A 21,721-nucleotide genomic window follows, 5' to 3' on the forward strand; every position below is an offset into this window, starting at 1 on the left:
TGGAAAGAACAAAGATAAATCTAAATGAAAGCGCTACAGCTGTAATACCTGTCAACATTGTTAAAGATGGAAAACCCTGTATAGGGACTTTGCCCGCGCTTTGCAGACAAGTTATGATTGTTTGCCTTCATCATTGGCCTAGTGACGCTTGTCACCTACAATTCTGAGTTGTAATCAAAACGGAATTCAATATACTGTAGCACAGGGCAGCGCAGACATTTTGAAAGGTGGGGGCACTAGGTAAAAGAAAGTGGGGGAGGACAATTATATTTTAATTTGAACAGGAACACTTTGGACATTGTCTTTATTAATGTGCCATTCCTCTACCTGACTTCTATTTTCCACATTTTCTAAGTTGCCCTGCATGACAGGGAAAACTTTTTTTAATAAAAATTTGCTTAGTAACTTACAACCAAATCCAACTGACGTACTTTTAATGTGTATTCTTGTCATTTTAACATTAAAAGTCGGTGTTGTTCTGGCTGGTTTCCTATTGCCTATCTGCAAGGGCATTCTTTTGTTGGTAATCAACATTGGGGAGGATACAATGAGTTTAGGGATCTGGTGGAATTTTATCCATATATTTCTTGCCTTTTCCTGCATTCATTTACTGTATGGTGGAAGTGTGAGGAGTAGGGCTGCAAATAACGATTATTTTGATAATCGATTAATCTGTCGATTATTTTCTCGATTAATCGATTATTAATCGATTAGTGTTTTGGTCCGTAAAATGTCAGAATATGGGGAAAAATGTTGATACATTTTACAAAGCCGATGTTGACGTCCTCAAATGTATTGTTATGTCCAAAACACACAGATCAGTTTACTGTCATAATAGGATTAAAGAAACCAGAAAATATTCACATTTGAGAAGCTGAATTTTTTTTAATTAAAAATTACTCAAAACTATTAATCGATTAACAAAATAGTTGGCGATTGTTTTAGTAATCGATTAATAATCGATTTGTCGATTAATCGTTGCAGCTCTAGTGAGGAGGCCTCCAAGGAATCACGTTTACTGTACCTTGAGGACAAAGTTGTCCTCTGCCTGTAGCTTGAGGTCCAGAATGCTGTCCTTCACATGCTTCTCAAAGTCCAGGTCTCTCTTCCTGGGGACGTCCAGAGCGGGGAACAGGTCTCCAATCAGCCCCATGAAGATGGGCATGTCATCGCTCACGATCTTTGGGATGTTAAAGTCTCTGAGAGCTCGCATCAGCACCTGGTCCTCTGCTCGGCCAGGGTCTCCTCTCTTCAGAGAGCCGGCCACCACCAGCACTGACTTGATGGCCCTCAAGCCCCAGTCATAGTGGTCCTACAGTAAAGGGAAAAGACATGTTAGAAAAAGAGAGTAAAAAGCAGTATGTGCAAAGCTGGCAGTGCAGAGGTATACAGAAGCTCATTAAAAAAACATTGTCTGTGTAAGTTACCATCTATCTCAGCTATCGATATCATGAACCTCATTAGAGTGAAAGGCACACTGTGCAGGATGTTCTTTAATAAAACAAAGTATAGAGTCATACAGTAATAATCCCTCTCAATGATCTCTTATGGTGCTTTGTATCTGCAGATGAGATGGCGTGGAGCTGTATTTTTGAGCTTGCTAAACGGAAGATTCAGGCTCAGCTCCACTCCTCTCCGCTACTTTGCGCTACCTATACTCTATACTTTGTGTTTGAAGGAATATCCAGCATGGAATGCCTTTCAGAGACAGATACTTTATCGGTTGATTACTTTTTTTTCCTTTTTGTGTTATAATCTTCTCAGAAATGCTTGAATCATTGTGCAAATTTGGAATATTTAAAAATTAAAAAACTATGTTCTTGCCTGCCATGTCTCGCCTTAACTGAAACACACTTTGGTCCAGACTGAAGTATACCAACAACTGGATTGGAGTGGAACAACCCAAACTCGAGAACACAAACTCATCACAGAATTTGTTCAGCTGCAGATTTTGATGGCATGTGATACATTTCAATGTTCTCTCTTACATGTTCGCTGGTGTCTGGCAAGAAAATAAACTGCAGATTTGCTTCACAGGATCAGAAGCAGAATGTACAGTGTGTATTTTTATTTTTTTAAGATATTTTTTTTTGGCATTTTTATGCTTTATTGATAGTGTAGAGACAGAGTTGAAATGGGGCAGAGAGGGGAGTGACATGCAGAGTACGACCGCGGGCTGGAATCGAACCCGGGTCCGCTGCTTGCCGAGGCCCATGGGGGGACGCCCTACCAACTGAGCTAAGGGCGCCCCCTACAGTGTGTATTATTAAATCCACAATTACATGTTTAATTCAAAGAAATTAGTTGTCCGATATCTGCACTCTGCATCGACTTGCAGTTTCAGCCCCTGTGAATAAAGCTTAGAGAAGCAGTCTGTTCATTATCATTTGACTTCATTGCCACAAAGTTGCTACTGCTGGGAAACGTGCAATGGAACTCTGCAAAACTGCTTTGAAGCAGCTGAAAAAGTGTAATTAAGGTTGATGTTTCAGAATGACGAAAGAACTAGAGCTTCATAAAGCAGCCATAAAAAAGGAGGTGGTGTGTGTGATGACACTTAAATATAGCTATGGTCATGGGAAATTCATCTAGAACTGAGGGCTCATTTAATTGCTTACTCAAGTTGAGTAGCTCCACTGTAACTAAGTATTAGTCAGCACTGGGGAGTGATTTTATTGCTTTTTGCAATAATTAAAATAATGGCAAGAAATGTAAAACAGGACCGGACTAAAAAAGGATTAAAGAAACATTTGGATGGACTAACAACCTTACTCCCTGCAGCTTCTTATTCATATTCATACAACACTGCACTCATACCATACTAAAGCCAACTCTAGTATGGTGCCTGTAAGTCATTCCTTTATAATAAAAAGAGCTGCAAATATAAAAAGAATATTGTGTCAGTTGTTCGGCTTCGAAGTGGAAATGGATCAGTGTTCCTCTAACCATATCAGATGTGTTACATTGAGTAAAGCAGATAGTACCTGTTTGGACAGCAGCTCTTTACACAGTGTGTACAGCGTGATAAACTTCCTGGCCAGGATCCGAGCGTTAAGAAAGCCCTCGGCAACCAGCATGATTTCACAGATCAGCTCAAAGTCTGGCACCACCATGGCACACGGTCTGTGGACAAATGGACAGGAGGCTTTGAGAAGGAGCCAAAACCATAATTCCTCATGATTCATAATTCCTCATAAATTAATAGGGCTGAGTATCGATATCTATACAGATTTCAATTCCTTGACTTCGATAACGGCTCATGAATGATTTCTATTGTATTGTTGTGGTCCAATGTTTTACTTCCATTTTGTTAGATTCAATACACCTTTGAACTGCAACCCTATAGTTTGTTTTCATATCATTATCCTTTAAAGGTGGTCAGAGGAACTTACAGTTTGTGTTAATTTTTGCACCCCCTTTGGACAAAAGCCGTAGTGTTTTTACTATGCCAGCTATAGTTCCTGGGTGAGCGTGGTGTGTACCCATCACAAAGGCATTAAGAAAAACGATATAAAAATAGCATCCTTTGCATTGATGGTCTCGTTTGCTGTTACATGTTATTTATGATCATCAGAGGGAAATTAAGACATAAATATTTCAAAGTTCCTTGTAGGACCTTTATGTTGCAAAACCTATTGATGGATTAAACCTGAACTGATGGATTACATTATTAATCAACTGAAAAAACAAAAAGTAAAAGTAAAGCAAGTAAAGCTTCTGATGCTCCCTTGACCTAATGTACCTGAAAAGAGCCTTGAGGTTCTCTGGAAGCTCCGTCCGTCCGGCGTAGCCTGGATTCATGGTGATGAAGATGCCGACAGACGGACAAAGATTCACCTCCTCGCCCATGAAGTCAAACCTCTGCTTCTTATCTCGAATGGCGTCCTGGATGCTTTTGACCTGCACACACACACACGCGCACACACACACACACACACACACACACACACACACACACACACACACACACACACACACACACACACACACACACACACACACACACACACACACACACACACACACACACACACACACACACACACACACACACACACACACACACACACACACACACACACACACAAGAGAATACATTGCCACTCTGTTAAATCTGGCTACCTTCATTATTTTTAGCACCAACAGATATTAAATGTTTGTTAACAGAAAACTAGGTCCACAGCCATGCTAGAAGATCTGTGAGGCAGCATCCCTTGCTTTGAGATAAATGCTTATGCAATCATGCTAACATGCTCACAATAATGAAGCCAATAGATGAAGGTATAATGTTATCCATGTCTATGTAAGTTAACATTTGTTAATAACTCAACATTGAGGCTGATAGGAAATCCCATTAGTTTAGTAGGTATTTGGTCATTAAAATATTTCAACCTAATAAAGGCTCTAGAGTAAAGGTTAAATAATTGCTACATTGATTTAGAACTGCACTCCAATAAAGTGGAACTATCGAAATAATGGCAAATCATTGCAGCAGAGATAATGTCTTGTTTATTCCACACATTCTTCTTCCTTTTTCCCAACAATTCAGACGAGCAACAGCAAGGACATTTATCAGATTTCTCACAGCTCCCTCTGGAAACACAAAGGTCTATGTGCCGTTGTACCACCTGTAAAAACATTTTGATGTGTACAATCAAAAGGAATTTCCCTTTAAGGGACCACCAAAGTTAATAGTATTCAGCCAGAGGGAACCATGAATGTCTGTAGCCTACAAGATGTTCTGCCAATGAAGTTGATTTAAAAAATATATTTCCCAGCATTGCTGGTTTGAACTTCTGGTGACACTAGGCAAAAAGCCAAGGGATCACCAAAGTCAGCCGTATTCATCTTCTGGGGAAAAAGGAGTGTATGGGGGCGCCCTTAGCTCAGTTGGTAGGGCGTCCCCCCCATGGGCCTCGGCCAGCAGCGGACCCGGGTTCGATTCCAGCCTGCGGTCGTTCTCTGCATGTCACTTCCCTCTCTGCTCCATTTCACCTCTGTCTCTACACTATCAATAAAAGCATAAAAAATAAAAAAATGCCAAAAAAAAGGAGTGTATGTACCAAATGTCTTGACAATCCATTACATTTTTGTTTAGATATTTCAGTCTGGACCAAAGTCATGGATCGACTGTTCTATCAAGATACTATGCCATACGTAGAGACACACCTCTAGCATTGCAATACATGCTTTCGGAGAAAGTAAAGTACAGTATTGCACTACTATCAAAAAGGTTTTAAACTCTAGCCAGTCCTAGTCCCTGTCAATTGGCACTAAAAAGAAGCTTCCAACTAGTGCAACCATAAAATGAGATGTATCCTGAGAAAGTTTGGTATTCCTCATTAGCATATCATTAATATCACAAAGCACACAACAGAGTCAATTTGTAACAGCCTGTCAAATTGCTATACGATATATGCACCTTTTTGTTTGTTTCTGGGACATAATTTCATCAATATGAGCATGCTATCAGCCAGGGTTTACTGGATGGATGAACTTCCAAGGCTCCGCTTGTATACATTATGATTGAATGAGATATCACAAATTACCTGTGTGTGTGTTTGTGTCCGTGTTTGCGCGTGTCTGTGGGTGTGCCTGAATGTGTATTTGTGTGTCTACTTGTACAAATATTTTTGTGAGAACCAATTTGAGGTTTAGACCTTAAGAGTGAGGACATTTTTGGAAAGTGAGGACATTTTGGGCAGTTCTCACTTCAAAACAGACATGTAAGGGACTGTTTGAGGGTTTTAAGGTTTAGGTGGGAATTGGGTTGAGGTTAGGCATTTAGTTTTTATGGTTAGGATTATTGTACAGCTATCCTTCTAAGTGCCCTTACAACTATAGCTCTACATAGTGGTGTGTGTGTGTGTGTGTGTGTCTGTCTGTCTGTCTGTCTGTCTGTCTGTCTGTCTGTCTGTCTGTCTATGTCTTCCTTGGGCCAGCATGTAGTAGGCTTTATGAATTTAACATGCATGTGGCAAAAGAGAGTAGCAAGTCGACAGCTGGAAAGAAGAGGAACATATCTTCATGGATGAGTACTCGGCTACAGATCACTCAGTCATACTAACACTTCAGAGGGAGAAAATCCAAAAACAAACAGGGCAGCTGCAGCAAAACACAAAACAACAAAAAAAGAATAAAACTTTGTATGGGAACATCAGTCGGGCTTGTTTTTTGCTGTGAAATGACAGCAGCTCAACATTACTATCCTACAGGGACACCAAGGCAAGTACAACACCAAAAACACATTTGAAAAAAGTTCCAGGGCAGACACCGTACTGAAAGGTGTGAACCAGCTGGGTCAAGCTGAGCTCTTTGCTGTCTCTTTGCATGCATAGGCTTATGCCAGGGCGGCCAATAAGGGGGGGAAAGGGGGAAAGCTTTCTAGGGCCCACCAACAACTAACCAACTTATTTTAGCAAAATAAACATTTTATTTGTTGTTACTTGAGTAAAATATAGCCAATTTCTTTTTTCCCCTCATAACCTTTTTGTGAGATGTCAAAAGGTCAACCAAACAAGCGTTCTATCACTATGTATCAATGAGCAAGCTAACCCAACCAACTTGAAATTGACTATCAGCGATTCCAGAAACTACATAAATCGGCAAGGGCTCTAGAGCCCAATAATTATGTTTGAACCAAAGATAAATTTCAGTTCATAAGAAGCTATTTGCAACAGGCTTCAAATTAGTTTATTCGCCGAGTTGGTCTATCTCCAAATACAAGTATGAGTTTATGTAGGAATGAGCGCATGCTCACAAATTGATAGTAGTCAAGCATGAAGGGGGCCCATTGCTTGGACTTTGCAGGGGCCCCTCTATGTGTGTGGGTGGGCCTGGCTGGAGCTATAGCAGCCTGACTGTATTCACAGTCCAGGCCTGATTTGGCTGAAAACAGAGGCAGAACTTGACCAATTTGTCTCCATGTTGTTTCGTCTCCCGGCCTTCTGTTTGTCTTTGCTTTATTTACTGTAGAACCGGCCCATCCACCTGTGTTAGCAGACCCGACTGGCAGCAGAGCATGTCCCTGCGCCATGCTAGCTGCTCCCACTTTAAGAGGATGGATTAGATGTGCTTGTGTGTGTGTGTGTGTGTGTGTGTGTGTGTGTGTGTGTGTGTGTGTGTGTGTGTGTGTGTGTGTGTGTGTGTGTGTGTGTGTGTGTGCTGTGGTGAGCGATGGCTCAGCGTTGGCTCCACTGAAGCAGGCTGCCAGCTGTCACAGCGGGAGAGTTTTACGCCGCTCTGTTCTCAAGGTCTACTTTTCTCCGCCAATAAGCCACCGTGATTTATTATTCATTTCGCCACGCAACACCTATTCATTCTTCTGTTACTTTAAAATTCTCTAAGTACTGTAGACTTCCAAAGATTGTGGTGGAAGGCTGCTTAGAGGAAGGGCAGAGAGAAAGAGGGGAAGGGCAGAGAGAAGTCTTTGAGCAGCTCTATCTCTATTACCATCATGATAATGCCTCCTTATCAACTGTATACGTTTTGCTGTGACAGTATTGCACATGCATGAGGAGGGTGTCTGGAGGGAAACGGCATCCAGGATTTGAATACAACAGAGGCCCAGAGAGAGGATCTGTTTGATCCAGGATAATATAATGCAAGATAGTGGGGAGAAAAAAACCTGGCATCAGCTGAAACTCACAGAATATGGCTGATTTCTCAAAAGGGCCAGCTACCATAGGTTGCCCAGAGAATACACCGTTCAGTACGGAGAAAATAGAAAGTCTTATTATTTTTTCCCCTGTCACTAAGCAAGAAGTACAGATAGAGGAGGAAGACGAGGCCTGGTCAGAATGAGCCATTCAGTCCTACAGAGTTCTCAGACGTAGAAGACAACTGAGAACTCTTCACTCTTTTATTATACACACATAGATACAGCCTGAAATACAGACAGATATGTATTAATGTAGAGATGTCAGAGCGATGGGCAGCCTGTTTTGCGGGTCCCGTGCTTTGCTCAAGGTAATAGTCTACACTCCAAGATTGGTCGATGCTGGACTTGAACCAGCAACCCTCCAGTCTCTAACCGAAGTCCCTACAGCTACTGCCGCCACAATGTAATAAAGGAAAGTCATAAATCTGCATCCAATGATTTTTGTAGCCACTTCTTGGCAAACGGAACAACCTGGAACTACATTGCACACATCCAGCATAGAGAAAGCAACATTAGTATTCATTTGGAGGGGTGTTCCTGACCACCTGGTGAATGTCTAATCACGCTCTGTTCTGCTCAATGGCTCTTTAGCAGCTAAATGTTCCACTATGTGTTTTGTCTATCAGTGGTTTTGGTTCCGGGCAGGTGGCGTACAGTGGCTTTATCAGCTGAAAGCAGCTGCCAGCAGTAAGACGGAACCAAACCAAACCACAATAAAAGTTGCAGTTCTAAAAACCAAAAAATGCATTCAAATGCTATGTAGAGCTAAGGTAATGGTTATCCACTGTAAAGTGAGTGACACCTTTCACATTTCATGTCGTCATTTTAGGCATTTTTAGGCAGGTTAAATGTATCAATTATAGTAATCGTAGCACGTCCTTTGAGAGCTTGGAATTTGTCCGTTAAGAATTTCCATCATTATTGCTGAAGTATGTGAGCATCGATTCCAGCTCTACAGACGAGCGAAGAAGGCGGTTTTACCATCCTCGACTCTCAAATCAGATCAGAGAAAGCTGCAATTATGAAGAAGCTCTGGGGTGCAAAGGTGACAGCCTTGGTGGATTAAAGCTGGAACAAATTACACTTCCAATCAGGGATGAAGAGGCTATTTACTTCTGAGGTGCTGTTTAATTTTTATGTTATTTTCCCCCTCAACTTGAATTGGATGGAGCACTTCTCAAATGAGATGCAAACTCACACATTTAGCTCCACCCACTCCGGGGGTGAAAATACACACAAATCCAAACCCACAATAAAGTCTTGACCCGATCGTGGGAAAGAAACTGGACTTTGTTCTTACCTGTACTGCCACCACAGACAGTACCTCCACTGAGATCCTGTTAAATTCGTCAAAGCAGCCCCACGCCCCCGTCTGAGCCAGGCCTTTGTAGATGCTCCCGCAGGACTGGTAGAGAAAGAGAGAGAGAGAGAGAGAGAGAGAGAGAGATGGTCAGGTGGCCAGCAGAACAGGAAGTCATTCAGGCAAGGCTCACAGGTGGACACTATGTCTGCCTGACTGATGGGACAATGCGGCGAGGCACACACACAGACAAATGGCCAATTAAGACAGAAGACATATAGCAAAACATTCATTGCAGTTACCACAGGCAGTGCAACCCCATAACAGGCTGAGAGTGGGCGAATAATCACAGGATGATTTACTGTATAAGCAAGGCCTCATAAAAGAAATGACAAAAAAAAGAGGACGGCTAAAAATTTCTCACACCAACATTTTTTAGTTTTCCCAACATTAACTTGAGAGGAGGTGAACGGCCCCCAGGAGAGCAGCTGGACCCAGGATGGAGCAGGCAGCTGCCTTTTCCCTCCAATTACAGGGCGGATAAAGCCCTCTCTGACGCAAACCGGGCTGACTGGAGGATTGATTGGACTCCAGTGTGTGTGTGTGTGTGTGTGTGTGTGTGTGTGTGTGTGTGTGTGTGTGTGTGTGTGTGTGTGTGTGTGTGTGTGTGTGTGTGTGTGTGTGTGTGTGTGTGTGTGTGTGTGTGTTTGTGTGTGCGCGTGTGTGTCTGCATGACTGAATATGAGTAACAGTGCGGGGCAGCTCCTAATGCCTGTGTTCCTCCCGGACTATATTAGCACTTCTCTCCGACACCTTGCTGCAGTGTGTATATAGCCGGAGTGCCGCGCTGTAATGATGCCTCTGTGAAGCCGGATCACATGATAATGTTTATGACTCCCTCGGGCACTCTATATGCAGAGTGTGTGTGTGTGTATGTGTTTTTGTGTAACAAGCAAGGTGGAGGATGAGTACAGAGAGGGCTCCTTTGATAAGGTTTAGTAAAGAAATAAGAATCGTGGCTTATCTAATCAGTTTTGCTTCCGAAGGGAAAACATGCAAACGGAAGATGAGAAGCAAAAGAGATGAAAAGAGAAGGGCATGGAGGTGGGTGGTCAACTTTAATGACAAATGCATACCATATCACTAACGTGGGGCCAGATGAAAAGACATGCATTATATGGGATGGTGTGATTGCACATAAACGCCATGCACAAGCTCAAATGCAAATTGCTCACCTTGTAGTCCATCTGCTCAGAGCAGTTAAATACGTAGACCATGATGCCGAGCGCTCTCCCCAAGTCTTTGGTGGTCTCAGTCTTCCCTGTGCCCGCGGGCCCGGCTGGAGCTCCGCTCATGGTCAGGTGGAGGGACTGGGTCAGGGTGATGTAGCATCTAAGACAGTCAAGATACACACACATACACTTCAGTGATAAGGACTGGATTCCGACAGCTAAAAGGTGGATTCAGCAATTATTGAGGTTGATTGTTGTCAAAATAACTTTTTGTCAAAATCAGTGAATGTCATTCTCCTCACGATCCGCAACCTCTCCGTACTGCGTGTGTGCTGAAAAAAAATCCAGTGGTAATCACAGCCAAGCTCTGTAAACGGGTGTGTAAACCAAATGGGCCCATTAGCTAGCAACATGTCCATTTACAGAGCCTAGGCTGTGACAAACTCTGGGGCTGTGTTCGAAAAGCCATACTTACATCCTCCCTCCTAAATACTCAACATGTATATACTCCATACTGTCTACTTAACAATCGATTATGTATGCGAGGTTCGTCGAAACATTTAAACTGAAGTATACTCAAGCAATGAAGAATTTCTTCTTCTTATAAGATTCTGGCCGTTCAGATGCTGTTTAGCGTATTACCGCACTCCACAGGTTAGATATAGAACTAGATTTTTACATACAGTCCTATGTTGTACAGGATATGCAGAATTGTAAATAAAGAATAAAAAAAAAAAACTTCCTTGTCATTTGAAATAACGCGATGCATTGCAGGGCGGTTGAGTAGGAAAAGTATTCAATCGATCCATACACAAAATCTTCCCGGAAGTTTGATTTGATTGAAATTTACCTCGAACATGTAAAAGAACCCGCCGGCTAATGAACATTTTATATTCCCCCAGAAATATTTAATCAGAATGCCTCGCTTCTATGGATGCTGAAAAAGCATTTGATAGAGTAGAATGGAATTATTTGTTTTTCACCCTTGAAAAACTCGGTTTGGGTCCTGTTTTCACTTCTTGGGTTAAATTATTATATGCATGCCCTTCTGCCTCAGTATTAACAAACAGCCGTTACTCAAGTAGTTTTGATCTGCACCGTGGGACCCGGCAGGGTTGTCCTTTGAGCCCGCTCCTTTTTGCTATTACAATCGAACCACTTGCAATTGCCATTCGCAGTAACAAACAGATTCAGGGAATATGGAGAGGAGGAATTGAACATAAGGTATCATTATACGCCGATGACTTACTTTTGTTTGTAGCCAAGCCAACCACCTCTTTACCGGAGGCACTTTCTGTGTTGGAGGTCTTTAGTCAGTTTTCTGGCTATAAACTTAACTTGAGTAAGAGCAAACTCTTTCCGATTAATAAAGAAGCTCTTAAACTTGATTACACAGCTCTCCCACTCAAAGTGGTGACAGATCATCTGAGTTACCTTGGGGTATGTTTTACCAGAAATTTTAAAAACCTATTTAAATCGAACTTCCTCAAATTATTGGATCAGGCGAAGCAAATATTATCGAAGTGGTCTCCTCTGGCTTTCTCTCTTATAGGTAGAATAAATTCAATTAAAATGACATTACTCCCAAAGTTCCTATATCTATTCCAATGTCTCCCCATCTTTCTCCCCAAATCCTTTTTTCAGGCCCTTGACTCTTTAATGATAAATTATATTTGGAATGGTAAACACCCTTCGGTGGAATGGCCCTCCCTAATTTCCAATACTATTACTGGGCTGCTAATATCCGTTCTTTAGTGTATTGGGTGCATTTTCACCTTGACGACTCAGCCCCAGTCTGGGTAACAATGGAGTCCAGCGTTAGCCCATTGTCCCTATCTGCCCTCTTATGCGCCGCACTTCCACTCTCTTCGGCTATTCCCAACAGTAGTCCCGTGATTAAGCACTCCCTTCGAATCTGGACCCAATTTAGGAAGAATTTTGGAATGCAGAATTTTTCACTTTTCAGCCCAATTGCAGCTAATCATTTGTTTACTCCCTCGACGGTGGATGGTGCATTCAAGATCTGGCATAAAAAAGGCTTAAAATGCATCGGTGATCTATTTATCAATGATCTATTTGCTAGTTTTTCTCAATTGACAAAACACTTCGGTATCGAAAAGACTAATTTTTCCCGATTTCTGCAAATCAGGCATTTTACGCAGAAGTTAATTCCCCAATTCCCTTATAAACCGCCAGCCAATCATGTCGATTTGTTTCTTTCTGTAAACCCCACATTAAAAGGCTCAATTTCTGTGTTTTTCAACCTTATTTCGAAGTTGCACAGCCCCTCATTAGCAGCTATAAGAACCCTGTGGGAGCAGGACCTAGGTTCGTTCTGCCTTCACAGATCACATGTGGGATTCAGTCCTGGATCGGATACACTCTACCTCCATGTGCGCCCGACATGCTCTTGTGCAATTTAAAGTAGTACATCGTATCCACATATCTAAAACTAAATTAGCTCGTATGTTCCCCGATGTAGACCCGACCTGTGATAGCTGTTATACTTCAGCATCAAATTGAGCCGAACTCTTTCACTGCAATTTTTGGCATTGCTCCAAATCCGGGCTTGCCTAAAGTGAAGCTGAAGGTACTGGCCTTCACCTCATTACTTGCTCGTAGGGCTATCTTACTCAAGTGGAAAGATCCTGCTCCTCCTTCCCACTCACATTGGATTAGAGACATTATGTCATGTATGAATTTAGAGAAAATACGTTATACTACCCAGGGATCCGAGAATAAATTTGACAGAATTTGGCGCCCCTTCCTAAATTATTTAAAAAAAACAACAACAACTATAGAAGAGTAGCTACCTCCCCCCCACCCCCCTCTTTTATTTGATTCAATTTTATTTCTTTATGTGTTTTTTTTTTGTTTTTTTCATATTGATTGTTTATTTCTGTTTCTTGTAGTGTATATTTTGTGTTGTTGGGTGTGAGGGTGGGATGTGGGTGGGGTATGTTCGGGAAAAAAAGGGGAAACAATTTGTATTCATTGTGCTACAACTTTGTGACTAACATTTAATAAAAAAACCTTTAAAAAAAAAGAACATGTAAAAGAAAAAACTGAAAAAACTGAAAATATCATACAGAAAATAATGATGTTACACAAAATAGAAAGCATAATTAGAGACATGAATGACAAATACTTGATAAAGTTAGTACTCATCCGGGAATTTCTCGCCTACCCAAACTGGCATACACAACCGTCACATACTCAAATTGACATCAAAATGAGTATTAGTAGGACGTAAGTATGGCTTTCCAAACACAGCCTAGATTTCTTTTTGGAGCGCACAAACAGTATGGACACATAGCAGATATCCACTGATTCTGACAAAAAGTGATTATGACAAGCATTCTCCAGAAATGCTGACTCCCCCTTTAACTCCACTACACACACTGGTACATTTGAATGTTTTAGGCAAATGTCATTGTGACAATAATTAGTCTATACGTTGCTTATCAATGCGTCGTAATGATTGGTGCAGAGATGGTTCAATACCTGATTTCCACTACAGAAACCATAAAGTAATGTAAGACTTCCATTAATGCTTCCACACTGCAGCAGTCCAGAGTAGGACAGAAAACAGCTATCCATGTCCCAGGAGGCATGAGGGACAGCGAGCAGTTAAAGCATCTCTAATAACAATCACTCTGACAAAACACCGAGCACAGTGGGAGCCCCAGAAAAACCAGACATGCTGTAGATAGAAAAGCCTGAAAGAGCAAGGGGAGTTAAAAGATAGTAAGAAAAGTTATAAAAAGAACTAGAATTCGTTCTCTTTTTAATCAGACATCTTCAGATAGCAGTGGAACGTTCTTGCTATTGTGTTTATATAAATGTTTGACTATAGCCTTGTAGAGTACGTCATGTGATATGCTGTCTCAGTCCACTTAAAGAACAAATATTAGTGGGACAACAGAATTTTCCAAATGAACATTCAATATCCAGGAATACATACATATTTGACACTACCACTGATCCGTCTGTGTAACAATTTAGACTAAATGTAGCACATTGACCATAAACGGTGTAGCCTGCTAACTCTCTCTACCTGCTTTCACTCTGTATGCTAAGCTAAACTTTATCACCTTCATGACTCTAGCTTTACACTTGACAAACATGTATGAGAGGGATACTGATCTCATCATAAAGTGAAAAATAGTATAATGGCCATTCATAAATAAATATTATAGGGGGTATTGGTAAATGTAGAGGTCTATTCTGTTTTTAGTATGAATCTATAAAATGAGTTCATAATTTTCTTTTTCACTTTGACAAAGTGACAAATCTTTCGTCTGGTGTCACATTTCACACACCATTCATACCACACATTCCCTAAACCAAACTGAAGTCCAGCTGTTTGTCAAAATGAACAAGAAAACGTATGAATGGATTTGAGAGTGGCATTCAACAGGTGGTGCATCCAGTGCCCAACATTTGCAAAACATTAATTAATCATTTTTCTAACACAATAATTCCACATGATATAATAATTATGATCAAGACTTCAATTAACACCCATTTATGATTCATTATCTGCAGGGACTGTGTTTAAAATCTAATTTCTCTGTATGTAGAAAACAGTTTTCCAAGGTAAACTGTGATGGGAAGGAACTGTTTTAATATTGTGAGAAAACATTCAATACTAGCTGGCTACAAATCTCTCCATCAATCTGCCCCTCTGAATTAGGCAGATTGTAACACTGAAAGCGGGTAACTTATTTCGGCCCCATGAAGAATTCTGAGTAATTACAACGACACTGCCGTAAACGGTACAAATGACAATTTGTGAGCGATGCCATTTGACACAGTGTCATAACCAGCACTGACACTCTGTGGGTGTCCGCTCAATCGTCACCGTACATAACCTCATTATATGATAATATAATCTGCTCCTGTGCTTTGATTATCCCACAGGCTGATTAGCAACACCAGCGCTTTTCCCACAAAAGCTGTCAGGACTAACAAACAGCCGGCCGACGGAGTATCAATAAAAACACACAGCAGAATCACGGACGTAAACTGATGCAGACAATCAGGACTTTATTGATCGGGGCAATAAGCACAATGCTTTGCCTTGAATATCAATACAGCAATGATTTTAATGAGCTGCCCGGTTAATAGATGATGCATGGATGGGGAAAAGTATTGGAAAGCGCAATGAGAGACTCAGAGGCTCAGGGAAGACAAATGATCCCAGTGTATCACAGGCAGACCAGAGCCAACAGGGTTGTATGGCTCTGTTCTGAATTATGGACAGAAATCTCACTATCAGTGGTCTAGGTGGCTTGATAAGGATGTCCTGCGTTGAATAACTAAAGACAGATAGACTGCGAGAGTGTGATGTTAAACTGGGGCGGCTTTGACAAGGTGCCTTGTTTTATTACAGTGTTTTTAAAAGTCAACAGCTATATATCAGTCTGTCGGAGTGACTCATTCTCCCTTCCGTACCTCTCTCTGTTGGTCAGTGTGTGTGTGTGTGTTTGTGTGTATGTGAATGTTAAAATATTCCACACATTTTGCATAATGGTGCAGCTTTAGAGATCCTGCAGTAAGTATTGAGCGAATGCTAACATTGTGCCGATAACAGTCCTGCCGCAGTTATAGATTAGCGCGCGTGATTCCTTTAGCCTAATTATACTGCTGCAGAAGGTGAATAGAGCATTACCGACCACGGCCAGCTTGTTGCAAAGCGCACACAGGCCTGGGTGCATTAGAAATACTTTCAGAGCAGCTGTACATGTACGGCTTGACATTGCCGCCCGTTATTACTGCTGTCAATAATATCAACCACCACACACACAATTTTTTTGTTTTACCTCTGGCAGTGTCTAGTCATGCAGGTACATTTTGATATAATGTGTGTGTGTCCCTGAAAGCTAAAGCCGCTAATTGGATTTGATGAAAAGTTACATTTAAAAAAAAACAACAGTTTACTTTAACACGTCCAGGTCAGTGTGAGGCTGGGTTTAAGCAGAGCTGTGATTTAGGCTTAATGTGACATATTCACAACTACAATGCTTGCACGCCAATGCTCATCAGGTATGATGTCAACTATGTTCAGCATATTATGTGGTGTAGTGTATTAGCATGCTGCTTACCAGTGAACACAAATTGCAGCTGATGTTAATGAATGCAGGAATTTGGATAAAAACAACAAATTTTGACCAAGAATACATTTTTGATCATATGATGTCGCTAGATGGAAACCACAGTTATTACAATTCAACTCCTGAGAGGAGCATGGATGTCAAACTTCAAGGCAATCCGTCTGGAACTCTTTGAGACTAAAAGACAGAAATGTCCTCCTCACAGAAGGGGATTTCCTAGGTATTAGGATACATCATCTGGGAATCACCCTTAAAAAATGTCATGGTATTCTATCCAGTTGTTTGGAGCTATTGCAGTCCTTAAACAGTTACAATAACATCTATTTACAGAAACAAATGGCACTGTTTCTCTAGAGAGCATATTGTCAAAAAATGTTACATGGACTATTCCTAGTAGCAATTAGGGTTGGTTGGTAATGTGGTAATACCGGATTTAAAAGTTGTGACCCATTCCTTTTCTTACCACCATGCAAAAATCTGCTGCGTAATGTGCGCACATTTCTAATAAATGTGTTAAGAGTGTGTGTCCTTGTCAAGCAGTAGCACCAATGCCTGTGTGTTAAGAAGCAATAAAAGTGATAACATAACTTCTGTAAATGAAGAAGACCTAATTTGTAAAAAAAATAACAAAAAAAATTTAGACACGCAATTGAGTTACATAGTGATGGGTTCAAACGCTGTGCAGAAGTATTTGGTGAAGGTCATTTCTGGGTGTAGTTCAATTTAATCTTGTAAAATTTAGTGTTTGACAAGAAACTAAAACAAATAGACTACAGTTCAGGTGGGACTAGGTACGGTTTAAAAAGGTATCAAAAATGTTATACCACCCAACACTAGTAGAAAGTAAAACTGCCCACATTGAGGCCTGTCTGTTCCGTTAACACTCAGGGGTTACCTTGAATCCATGGTGTCAAAGAACACAAACCCCAACTGAAACGTGGATGTAGTTTATGAACTCAGACATAGATTTGAACGTCCACATTAATCCCATTGCAACACTGCCTCCTTCCAAGCGTAGCAAGCAATGAGTGTGTAACAGCATATCTCAGCAGAACTTAGAAAAAGCCCTGGAATCCGGTTTTCACAGGTTTCTATCAGATCAGAGCAGTGCAGCTTGTTCAAAACGCTGCAGCTATTGCTCACCAAGACGCCAAGCGTTCATCAGTTCAGTTTAGCCCTCGGGTGGCACCTACCTCTGTGTTAAAGACATGAGGTTAAATGACTTCTTTTGTTTTAGAAAACACAGAACAGTTTGAGGCTAAAATATGTTCCTAATCTTGAGCAAAGGTACAGTATATGATAAACTGTTTTCAGATCATCTCAGACAGCTCTGCTTACTTTGAGCTTTTCTATTCCTACTTTGCACTGCACTGTAACCATGGTGGCATTTTTATTAGCATGCTTTATCTGTTGTAATTTTTATCTTCCGTGTCTTTGATTCTATTTAAATCATATTTATGTATTTTTATACTGCTTCTTTTACATCTTGTCTGTTTGCCTTTTTATCTCTTATGTAAAGCACTCTGAATTGATCGATGAAAGGTGCTTTTCAAATAAACTTGCCTAGAGGGAAGTTTGAAAATGTTATTTTTATTGAGGTGAACTGACCCTTTAAAATCCTACAGGATATACTGGATTTGTATCCACAGCTACAGCGCTGTTGGGTGATATCAGGTTTTTCACTTGACTTGACAGCATCAAGATGTATTCTTCTCTTGCCCGCCATGATACAAAGAAAGTGTGTAACAATATCATAAGGCAAACACGCTTTTTTAGATGTTTTCTCAAGGCGTGGATTAAAGGATTTGACACTCGGCCCCCCCTGGTCCCCGGTCCATTGTTGAAATGAAAGCCGTTGACAAACTGTGTGAGTCGCACCAGGCATGGGAAAGAGCATGCACCATATGGTGAAGTCTTGCTACACGGCCGCTGATCAGCCCATCAAAGCCTATTGTTTCCGTTTGTTCAGGCTTCAAAGGGAATGCTGGTCAGTCTGGGAGAAGCACACAGTCAAACGCTGCAGTATACACCAAAGGGATTGGGGATGCAGGTATATCATCTCTGTGTAGTTTTAAGTTTATCGGGAATCCTGCAGAACCATGTGAGTGTGAACAAACAAGCTGTTGTTGGCGAAGTGCCCGGACTGAGTTGTTCTGAAAGTTTTTTTCGCTTGAGGTGGGTGTACATAATGATTGAACTGAAGATCATTACAACGCTTCAGATGGTTATTATCAGATGAGAAGTTTGTGTCTCTTCGTCAGTTTTTCAATTAAATGTTGCGGGAAGAGGACCAATTTTTATCAACACAAATGTATTTTTGAAAATGCGTGTATAAAGGATTTTGAATGGGCTAAATGCAATCTGGCATATCTGATAAACCAGTAAAGGACTGCAGGCTATGTTATTCTGTACTTTCCTCTTTGTAAGAAGTGAAATCATTGGAAGCCTTTGACCAATTGACCATTAGCCTAATGACATACGTTCTCCAATCATAGGAACAGGCACAGCAGGCCTGTCAAGCTTTGGATTTCTCCGAGTGCTATAAGGATGAGCAGGGGACTTTAATAAATCTTCAGAGTTTCCACTAGTACGACTTTAGAATGCAATGAGTTGAAAGGAGTTGCTTTTTTTTTTTTTTGCTTTTTCAAAACCAAAAATACAGTCTAAGAAATGGGTTAAACAGTATAAATCTGCTCTACTGTTAGCACTGTTAACTGCATCTGTGACGTGTGAGAATGGAAAGCTTAGTGTAGCAGTAACCTTAATATCTTCGCCTGTCAGTCAGTAAAGAAGCAGTCAATTCTGACCAAAGACGCAATGAACAACACCTCCATACCTGTCAGTTAGAGGAGTGATGACCAATCGTGGCGTGTTGCCCAGGTATTCGTAAGAGTAGAGAAACTGGGCGTCACAAATGTTGGCAAAACAATGCTTCTCCTTTTCATCCCAACGGTGTCTCAGCTGGGAAAGCCACACAAAGGCCTGAGAATTCTCCACCTTAATTAAAAAAAAGAGTAGGACAGAGAGTGTCAAGGCATTGAGGTAAAGCCAGAAATAATCTGTGCTTTTCCAACCCTCTAATTATGGTAATGACATACATTGCTTGAATATCTTGAGTGCATTACTCACTGGTAATAGCCTATTAAAATACAGCAGCAATCAGGGTGTCTTGCATAAGAAATGTAAAATAGCACAGCACCTACCCCCCAGCCCTCCTCACCTTTTGAGCGATCATCTTTGCCACCACGTCCCTGGCGTGGACGTCGATGGTGCAGATGGTCATGACCTTCTGGCGGTCGCCCGGTGTGAGCTGACCAATCAGCATGGAGATGAGTGTGTTGAGCTGGGACACCTGCTTCCTGTTGTACTCCTTCATAGCGTTGTCATAGCCCTCCTCCAGACGGGCGAAGGAAATGCCCACGTCAGACGTCCACCAGATCTGAGTGCAGGTCAACGCCACCTGAAATCAAAAAGAGGGACAACAGCAGACATCACAAGCAGATTCCGTATAGAAAAAAATTAGGGAGCGTTCCAATACTCGTAGGGGAGAACGGGGTAATCTGAGCCACTTTTTACATTTGCTCCCCTCTAAGGGAGCTAAAATTATTTATCACTCAAATTTACACATTTCCCATTCATTCAGGATGTTTCCTAGAAATGGGCATTAGCAGAATGTTTTCAAGACAAAGGGTAGTGAAAATATGATTGTTTTAAAAAAAGTTGTCATGTGGCTCACTTTACCCCAGCTGTGGAATAAACTGATCCACTTACTTTTTCCACTCTGAAACTACCATAACAACACATATTGTAACAGTTAGAATCCTGAAAGCTAGCCACACATTCCAGAACTAATGTCGGACTAGTAAAATAATGATGGGGTTTGGTCAATTAAGCAAAGCAAATTTTCTAAACACTTGAAAGTAACTCTGAACAAAATCAAATGCAACATATTATAATTCAAAAGGTTTTAATAAGATTCAAATGAAAGATAGAATCAGTTAGACTAGAACACAGTCTGGGGGTCAGAACACAGGACCCTTAGAGCCAGCTTGTGTCTGGGGGTCAAAGCATAGGAAAATCAGAACCAGCGAGAACAGCCTGGGACTCAGAACACAGGAGAAGACCCAACTGGATTATAACATCAGCATGTCATACTTTACAACTAGGCCTACTCTACATGATGTCCCCAATACTGATACTGAATAATGACTGTGGTATCAAAGTAAGTTTTAGAAAATACAAGTTGGGCGTTCGGGTGAAGTCTGGCCAAAGTCAGCATTTTTTAATCAATATGGCTGTGCCTGCTTTTCTGAGCTAAGAGATCATACAGATTCCACCTCTTGAGCTCTCTCCTTCAAACGGCAGAATGCATCTGGAGGGCAGTACCACCGTCAGTCCAGGGGCTGACTGTGTAATGAGCTACTGCTGCCTTAGTGAAACAAGAGCTGAATACATACAGACTTAATACACATATTTGCACCATTTCATTTTCTTAGCAAATGCAGTCCTCAGCAGCAACACTGCTACTCTGCTGATTCATAACTGATTTTGGGAATGCTTCATGTTTTTTTCATACTGCAGATTGTTAATCCACAGGCAATGAAAAAATATATGACACTGAACCACTACTAAGATTGATTTTTGTTGGTCAAATAGTTACCTGAAGTGATTCAGCAATACATTTTTGATTGAACCTGTGCTCCTTTAAACTAAACACTATTGATCTTGAATATGGTTTCGAAAAAACTGTGTAAGTTGCCGTTCCCTGTGGGCTTTAACTTTCAGCCGAGTACAACTTTTAGCTTCACCCAAGTCAGTGATGTCAGGCACATATTTTGATATTCAGAGCATCAGAAACTTTAGCTTTAGAAAAATCATTCCAAATTACTAGACAGGCACCCATATTTGTTCTCACTTCTTCTTAGCAAACTTTTTTTTTTCGCTGTTCAAAATGCTCCAGAGACTTCTGGCTGCACATTGTGTATTTAAAGTATTAGTGAGAGTGTGCACTGGACTGAAATATCAATGGGAGGCACAGACATGATTATGGTGGCGATCCATCAGATGTTGGATGAGGTGAGTAATGGAAGAAAAAAAATCGACAAAGTGAGTGTCGTGAGTTAAATCTATGCGTAGGCTAAACCTTCCCACTGAGCCTGTTTACCTGAGCCGGATAGTCAAACAGCCACTGCTCTCTGGGCTTGTCCTCGTACGCCGTCACCGCCTCTGTCATCTCGTGGCGGACCGTGGAGCGCATAGTGTCCAGAACCCGGTTCAACCACACCTCCACCTTAAATGACACAAAAGCCAAAGACAGGGCCGTCATACAAAGACTGAGAGAAACATACCCATACTTCCCTGCTATTTAGTATGGTAGAAAAAAGATGTAAGATGTCCCAATTACATGTGATCA

The 21,721-nt window shown here is 41.2% G+C and overlaps 1 protein-coding gene across 1 annotated transcript in view; it reads right to left on the minus strand.

Moving 5' to 3' along the window:
• Positions 1 to 21,721, minus strand: part of dnah9 (dynein, axonemal, heavy chain 9) — a gene marked incomplete at both ends in the record, with an annotated part of 157,544 nt that overhangs the window by 102,483 nt on the left and 33,340 nt on the right. The window contains 8 exon segments of the mRNA XM_080048562.1: positions 1,025 to 1,312; positions 2,985 to 3,123; positions 3,743 to 3,900; positions 8,961 to 9,065; positions 10,196 to 10,352; positions 19,145 to 19,305; positions 19,529 to 19,768; positions 21,473 to 21,598. Of these exon segments, the coding sequence (XP_079904688.1) occupies positions 1,025 to 1,312; positions 2,985 to 3,123; positions 3,743 to 3,900; positions 8,961 to 9,065; positions 10,196 to 10,352; positions 19,145 to 19,305; positions 19,529 to 19,768; positions 21,473 to 21,598 (1,374 nt within the window).

This window comes from Ammodytes marinus (genome assembly GCF_949987685.1).
Source record: "Ammodytes marinus genome assembly, chromosome: 20".
NCBI lineage: Eukaryota > Metazoa > Chordata > Actinopteri > Uranoscopiformes > Ammodytidae > Ammodytes > Ammodytes marinus.